Here is a 7500-nt window from a genome sequence, read left to right on the forward strand (position 1 = left end):
TCACGAATGGCACTTGGCTGGGGAAAGGCGTCTGCCTCCTCTAACAAAAGGACAATTAGCAACTGCAAAATGGAGTGAAAAAACTGTTGTAGTTAAGTTTGCTGGTAAGATATTTGCAAATTAATCAATTGATTATGAAGAGAAGATGTTGGGCTAGGTGATTTGAAGACAAAACCTATCAGTTTTCTAATAACTGTTTGTTATGAAGAGCTTAAAGGTAGCTCTTTGAACTTATTCATGTATGTTTACATTTATATAGACTACCTTCTGTCTTTCTTTCCAGATTTTCCATTCAATATGACTCACCACAGTATCCTTAATGAATGTGCAGACTCCCCACCAGATGAGTCAGAACCTAGCTCGGGTGTGTCAGCAAACCTTGAACCTAAACCTGAAGTTTGATATCAATATTCATGCAAATTTATATGAAAGACAATCTTGAAAATGGCACTTACCTCTTATGACCATTTTCTAGAGTATGAAAATGAGGAAGAGACTGAGAGGCTACCTCAAGCTTTGGATGACCTAATGAACAGAGAAAATGATTTCCCTGCACGAGCCCACTGCCTGGTACGCTGGTATGGCCTGAGGGAGTTTGTCACCCTTACACCAGCCAACCCTAATCATCCCATCTTGAGTCCTTCGAAAGCAAAGCTTCTGCTATCATCTCTGACCATAGTTGCAAACAACACCAACTGGTGAGAAAATAGGTTTAGCTAGAATGGTTCGTGATTTGTATTCTTTGAGATTATCTGTATATTTGGTACTGAAATTATTGTATATGTGTTTTTTTCACCAATAGTCAAGTTCCGCTATTTGTGCAAGTTCTACGCCTGAGTGAGAAGATGTACCTAGGCTTGGGCCTTGGTGCTGGGGTACGAACTGACTATAATATGGTCCATATGCGTTACCCATCTCGGCAGTGTACACATCTTGCAGGTGAATCATTATATATTTTGCTGTGAATTAGTTTAGATGGTTAAAATTTGCATTTGACAAGCCTACTTGAATTATTAGTAATCTTATTCAAGGTGCTATTAGATGTATACAGATTTATGGCTCACGATTTCTTTTACTTTTTGCTACTTGTTTTTGTATAAAAACTATATCGTTATTGCAGCATGCCAGTGTATAAAGTGGCTGTAAAATATCATAACCAATAAAAAAGAGGTAATCAAAGCCAGCATTCTTGATGCATGTGCAGTAATACAAGCTATAGAAATATCTCAAATAGCAAATAATGCAAAGAGAAAATAGGAATACTCAAAAAATATGTTATGATTTGAAACTAAAAAAAAGAAGAAAAAAAAAAAAAAAACTTCCAGAGTAAAGCTTGCATATCTGACAGTCATCTCATTCTCTGCCAGGGTTGTTGGATGTGTTTCGGAGCAAACTGCAGTGCACAGTTACTTCCCCTCCTGTCTTGGTGTCTGTTAGGTTTACATACATTCTCTCAGAGTGGCCTCACACACTGTGGACACAGCAGCCTCCAGACTTTGACGCAACCCTCACAGAAGTTGGTTTTTCTGACCTAGGGAAGCTGCCATTTGGTGCTCTGAGTGATCCTGTGAGGTAAGGCTTAGATGGAAACGAGTGTTGATATGAAGGTGTAGAGGAGTAATTGCAGTTGCATTTTTATTTCTGATTATATTGATTTTGAAATTATCATATGAGGAGCTTGATGGTGCTCTAACCATCACTTGGGGAAAATAATTATTTATTTTCTAATTAAAATTTTTGATATGATAAGTTCCTTCGTGATCTATCAATCAGTGTTTTATTGTTCATTTTATTTCTTAACTTTGTATGATTGTATTATTTAAATGAATGAATTATTTAACTAATAGCAATGATTTTTCCTCAGTGAATTGCACTTGTCTGCCACATGGCCATGCGTAAGTGAAGATATTCTGGTAGACAGTGATGTATACAGCGACCTTGACCCAGGATCTGCCCCGCTGTGGACAACAAGATTAATCACTTCATCGTCTCCTCCATGTCTCCTAACAGAGTACCTCACTGAATTCTTACATGTTTGTCGCAACAAACAGTCTGTAACACAGATTCTGGGACCAGATTTTAATCCAGAAGCTGAGGGTAAGGGTAATGGTAGGGATAACCAGCAAACTCACAGGTGAAAAGATACAGATATTTAGAATTTCACACCTGAAGAAAATGGGAGAACTTGACCATAGAAGATCATTTTTAATTTATAGTATTGAAATTTCTGCATTGTGTGTTTAAGATAAAAAGATATTACATGCACAACAAGATGTTTATGACAAAAAATGTTTTTCATAGTTGAAAGTCTTTTTTAGATTTGATATATGTGCTTTAAAATCTAAAAAGAATGATGTTAGTTTTATAGTTCTTGGATTGTAGACTGAAAATATTATCAAAGAAAATACCCCCCAAACAGTATAAAGACCCTTATTATTATTACAGGATAAACTATTAAACTAGATTGCCCTTTACAGAAGCGGTGCAGTTTTCCTCAGCGCTTGATCGCCTGACAGAGCACAGAGTTCCGACCATTTCAAAGATGGTCAGCAGTGTGCGTCCAGGCCAGAAGATCACGAGACAGGCAACAAACACTCCACCGGGAGATAGTGGCCCTATTCCAAAAGACATCCTTATTCTCATCCTGAATTATCTCTTTCCTGATGCTGAAGGTGAAGAGCCCACTGCTCCTTATCCAAGCACGCTCAACCAGGTGCCAGAGTGGGAGGGAGGGGATGGGAATGCTGGTGAGCACCCACTCAAGGTGAGCATGGAATACATTGTTAACAAGTTTGTTTATACTGAATTCTAGTCCTCTTACTTTGTTAAATTTGCTTTTATTCATTATTTGAAAGAATTTATTCCACAACAAGTTGGTAATTGAGAAATATCCTTTACTTTTTTACTATAAAACTGTGATCTCCAGACTTTTAACATGTATTTTTTTCAGACTCTCCTTTGTAACATGAAGAGCAGTGGTGTTGATGGATTGGTGTGGCGTTTGGCTATTGTTATGTGTCATGCAATTCATTCCCTTGGAGGGCTTCCAGCTGCTGCTCACCTGTGGCATGAGGTGATCATGGAACTGCGATTTCGTTGGGACAATGCCATAACCATTCCAGGGGTCAGCAGTGGATCCCCAGACCTGTCATCCACTCTTTTCCATCAGAAACTTCAGATGTTGAATTGCTGTATAGTTAGAAGAAGGGCCAGGGAACAGAGTCCTAAGAGTGGTATGTGTATTTTTGTTGACTTTTCAAATTCAGAATTTCTTCTGAATGTTGTAATAAATATTGGTAGATAATTGTGCAGGAAAGGATTTCTGTATTCTTGTTATAATTTCATTATCAACTAAATTGACCTCAAATGTTTCAGGTAATGATATTTCTGAAGAAGATGATGAATTTTATGAGTGTGAAGAAGAAATGGATGAAGATGAGAAAGGAAATGGAAGTCGGCATGCCTGGGACAAGCCAGAAGGCCGTCTGAAGCGATGTGGACAGCTTCGGCTCTTTGAGACTAATGAGCCACTGTATATTCCAATCACCCAAGAGCCAGCGCCCATGACTGAAGACCGGCTGGAAGAACATGCTGATGTACTCTTACGTCTTGGTACAGACACAGTCGGCTCACAGCTGCGGGCACGGATGATGTCAGCTTCCCTCCTCTCAGACATGGAATCATTCAAGGTAGCTATGGGGGATAGTTGAAAAACAGTATTTTAAATAGTATTGAAATATTGCAGAGGAATTTTTGAAAATTATATGAAAATACCAAAGAGCATGAATATTACTATAATGACATAAGATGTTTGTTATGATTAAATTTTTTATGTGTTTATACAGGCAGCCAATCCTGGGTCAGTCCTTGAGGACTTTGTGAGATGGTATTCACCTCGAGACTGGATAGAGGAGCCTTCCTCAGACCCTAACAAGCCTCCCCAAGGAAGTCTTAGTACTCGTATGCAAATTCCTGGTAACATGTGGCAAGAAGTAAGATGATAATATTTATTCATTTAGTGAACTTTATTAACATTATACTTTTTATGTTAGTGGTGTTATTAACTCTTTCATTTGAGTCACAATCAGTGAATGCCACAAGTAGATATATCCACCAAGGTTTAACTATGGGCCACAAAAAGTGGTTTGTCATGCTTGATAAGGCTAACTCTCTTGCAAGTCAAGCAAAACTTAATGCCAACTCAGTATATGATGCCAACTGTGCCCACAGATGGCATCATAAACTAGTAATCAGCTGATGGGGTTGCTTTTTACATGATGAAGTGAGGGAGATGGCAATGTGTTGGAGGTATTGCTGTTAAAGTGCAGAAGAAGTATTAGAAGAATGATGCAGTGTTGGTCCATTGTTGAAAGACTAATTAAGAGTTGCAGCAATGTTGGGAGGAAAGACAAAGTGTTGGGGCTTTGTTAAAAGAATGGTATAATGTTGGAGTAATGATGGGGTATTACATTGAATCAGACAACTGTATATCTTATAAATTTATAATGAATATGTAAATCTAAGGTATCCTAGCAATAGTTTTAATGTAACAGAGGAATTTTTTCTTTTCTTTTTTTTTTTGCATATGGGACAGAAAAAAGAGAAATATCAAGGCAGGTCAGTTGTACAAGAAGAGCAAGAGATGTTGATCCTTTGATTTTCTTTTCCTTTTTTTTCTCAGAAATCCTTTTATTGAAAGAAAGCCTCTGTAATGGACATGACATAATTTTTTTCACTAATTTTATTACAATGTGAGATTCCAAGAATTTCTGTGTAACTGATAAGGAAAAAGTAATGCAGTAACAGACAGTTATTGATTACATTTATTGGTGTACAGTTGACTTGAAAATGAGAACTTGATAATAATTTCTATGATGTCCGAAGCATAAATGTGTTAACGGTGAATACTGTATATCCATTTGTGACATTGAAAGGGTTAGGGCTTTTTTATTATTTTGATCATTATTTTGATTATTTTTTTCTTATTAAGATTGCTTTAGAGCTTTGTTTGAACATTCTCGTTAGGTATGGAGTAGTGCAAAACCAGTTCCAGCCAGGAGACAGAAAAGGCTCTTTGATGACACCCGTGAAGCAGAACAAGTGCTCCATTGGCTGGGCTCAATGGGACCAGGTGCCTTGTGCGGCCATCTACAGCCAACAATTCTCCATGCATCTCTATGCCGCCTGGCTGAGGAAAAATTATTGTACTCCCTGCCGGCACCTAGCACCCTGCCACAGCCACTACACTGTAATTCATTGGCTGCAATTTTGGAGATGGTTGCTCAGCGGATTGTCAGGCTTTCCAGACAACCTCCTGATACAAATAAGTAAGATTTTGCTTTCAAGGTTTTTCGTTTCTCATTCTTAATGAATTAGATTTAAAGACGTGATAGTAATTGTTAGTGTTTAGCATCAATAGCCATTTTTGTTCATCAACTTTCTGTAGATGTGATGTACACAGAAGATTGTAGGTGATTTTAGGTGAAATCTCAGCTGATTGTTTATTTGATATTCCAATATATTGAAATATAACTTAAAATTCAACTGTAACTTTATCTCTTTGTTTATGGGAGAGGTTGTGATATGGAGACAGTTGTAGCCCTCTATCTTTAAGACAAAAAAAATTAATGTAGGAAGTATTGTCATCATAAAAGATAAGAGTGCCAGAGGCCCTAGAGCATCTTAAAGGATGTCTAAAATGACCTAGTGACAATGTTATAAATGTCAGCCTACTTTTTCTTGAAGGTACCAGGAAGTTGTTGATCAGATGGCTGAGGTTGAGGGAAGCATAGCAAGAGCACAGAGTGTGAGACACAAGCTGCTTGGAGATTCCACAGGATCAACAGTCGGAGGAACTTCACCGCTTGAGGACCTGGTATTCCGACTACTGGACTCGCCAGAGGTTACTTTAGAAGGAGGACCTAGGGGTCCAGCAGCAGCCGTCATCAGGAAACTGTTCCAGGAAGCGCAAAGGGTATGATCACTCTCCTTACTATATTTTACTTTCTGAAATATATTTTGAAATCATCAAATATTTTGAGATTTACAAATTAACATTTTGAAAAATTTGCTTATTTTTTTAGTGTAAGTAATTGAGGTGATAGGACTCTATAGGGCTATTAGTGATCAGTATTAGATTTTTGTCATTTTATTTTTTCTTTTCTCTATACTTTCATTAGGCTTCGATGCTTGTTGACGATTCACCTCTAGATACAACAAACAGCCATGATGACCGACGATCATCTGTGAATTCAACTCATGGTGGCCCAGCAAGTGAACTTGGGCGGCCAGCTGGCCGCGAGTACCTGTTGCGCACCCTAGTTCCAGCTCCTACAGCATATTCCCGTCCAGTTCCTCACAGAATGTTTGTTGTTCTCTCACCAAGTGAATTTCGAATGACTGGGGCCTTTTCAGAAGATACAACATTTTGTTAATGAGTTAGCAAATGTTTATTTTTTTTATATTTTATATTGTGTCATATTGTAACTATGTAATTAAGGAAATTACATCATTATAGTCAGTATGTTATGATTGTCTTTGGTATCAGTCTTTGGTATCAGAACAAATTCTTTTCATTCATTTTTATATACATCTTATCTGCCAGTTATTAAGATATGATACAGAGAATGGAGATGGTATTGTATATGTAAATATAAATATAAGCTGTGGTTTATTAGCTCTACATTTAGGGCCTGCATTTTGATGGCTTTAATTAATGTAATGGTGCTGATAGGGCCATAATATCAGTATCTTCGATGCAGTAGATACCAAAACAATCAGCTTCTTTATTAAGAGGTGAGTTTGTTTTATCGAAGCAAAGGATCTAGATTTCTCATTTAAGAGTGAAGACAAAGATATAATATGGCAAGAAAATTTGTTGTAATCCTACTTTAAAGATTTGAATGAAAAAAGGAAAGATTTTGAAAAGTACCTTGATATTTTCTTAAATATAACTTGTTTATCCACCAGCCTTTCTTCAATAACTATTAATGAAATGTATTGCAGCACATACTACCATATCTTATAAACCAGTGTGTGTTATTAAACAGTATTCTTTTTAAACAAATAAATTCATAATGTCTAAACCTGTTAATGCCAGGAAGGCATGTGTACATGCATTATTTGTTGAGGTTTTGTTTTGATGATTTTGATTACACATAGGGACTCCAGAAGTAGTTACTCAGAGTGAAGTCAATTACTGTGCTTCCTGACCTCATGTATTTAGCCCTATTTCTTGAATTTTTGGGAAGAGTATTTTTAAAATTCAGTACTGTTATTATTATTGGTAATATGATAATGATAAGTTTGATAAAGACAGTAAAAACAGTGAGAATGATAGTTTTTTCCATGAAATTTAAACAAATGGAGTAAGTACTTGTGAAGCCATTAAGGTGTAAACAAGACAAATAAAGCAAAACCAGTGGACACTTTTGGGGTAAGAAGGTTTGAGACTGTGAAAGCTCTCTTGAATACTGGTATTACATAGTCTTTCACTATTCA

General features: G+C 36.9%; 1 protein-coding gene across 1 annotated transcript in view; it reads left to right on the top strand.

The window, feature by feature from the left end:
* Positions 1-9: 9 nt before the first annotated feature.
* Rab3GAP1 (RAB3 GTPase activating protein subunit 1) overlaps positions 10-7500 on the top strand; it is a 7969-nt gene continuing 478 nt past the window's right edge. Inside the window, exons 1-13 of the mRNA XM_027359331.2 lie at positions 10-104; positions 284-364; positions 476-698; positions 803-939; positions 1368-1572; positions 1865-2097; positions 2478-2764; positions 2951-3233; positions 3376-3689; positions 3846-3992; positions 5026-5327; positions 5746-5974; positions 6180-7500. The exon at positions 6180-7500 is cut by the window's right edge and continues 478 nt beyond it. Coding sequence (XP_027215132.2) covers positions 298-364; positions 476-698; positions 803-939; positions 1368-1572; positions 1865-2097; positions 2478-2764; positions 2951-3233; positions 3376-3689; positions 3846-3992; positions 5026-5327; positions 5746-5974; positions 6180-6434 — 2682 coding nt within the window. The 5' untranslated portion in view covers positions 10-104; positions 284-297 and the 3' untranslated portion in view covers positions 6435-7500. The remainder of the gene's footprint in view (positions 105-283; positions 365-475; positions 699-802; positions 940-1367; positions 1573-1864; positions 2098-2477; positions 2765-2950; positions 3234-3375; positions 3690-3845; positions 3993-5025; positions 5328-5745; positions 5975-6179) is intronic.

This window comes from Penaeus vannamei, unplaced genomic scaffold, assembly GCF_042767895.1.
Source record: "Penaeus vannamei isolate JL-2024 unplaced genomic scaffold, ASM4276789v1 unanchor4302, whole genome shotgun sequence".
Taxonomy (NCBI): Eukaryota; Metazoa; Arthropoda; class Malacostraca; order Decapoda; family Penaeidae; genus Penaeus; species Penaeus vannamei.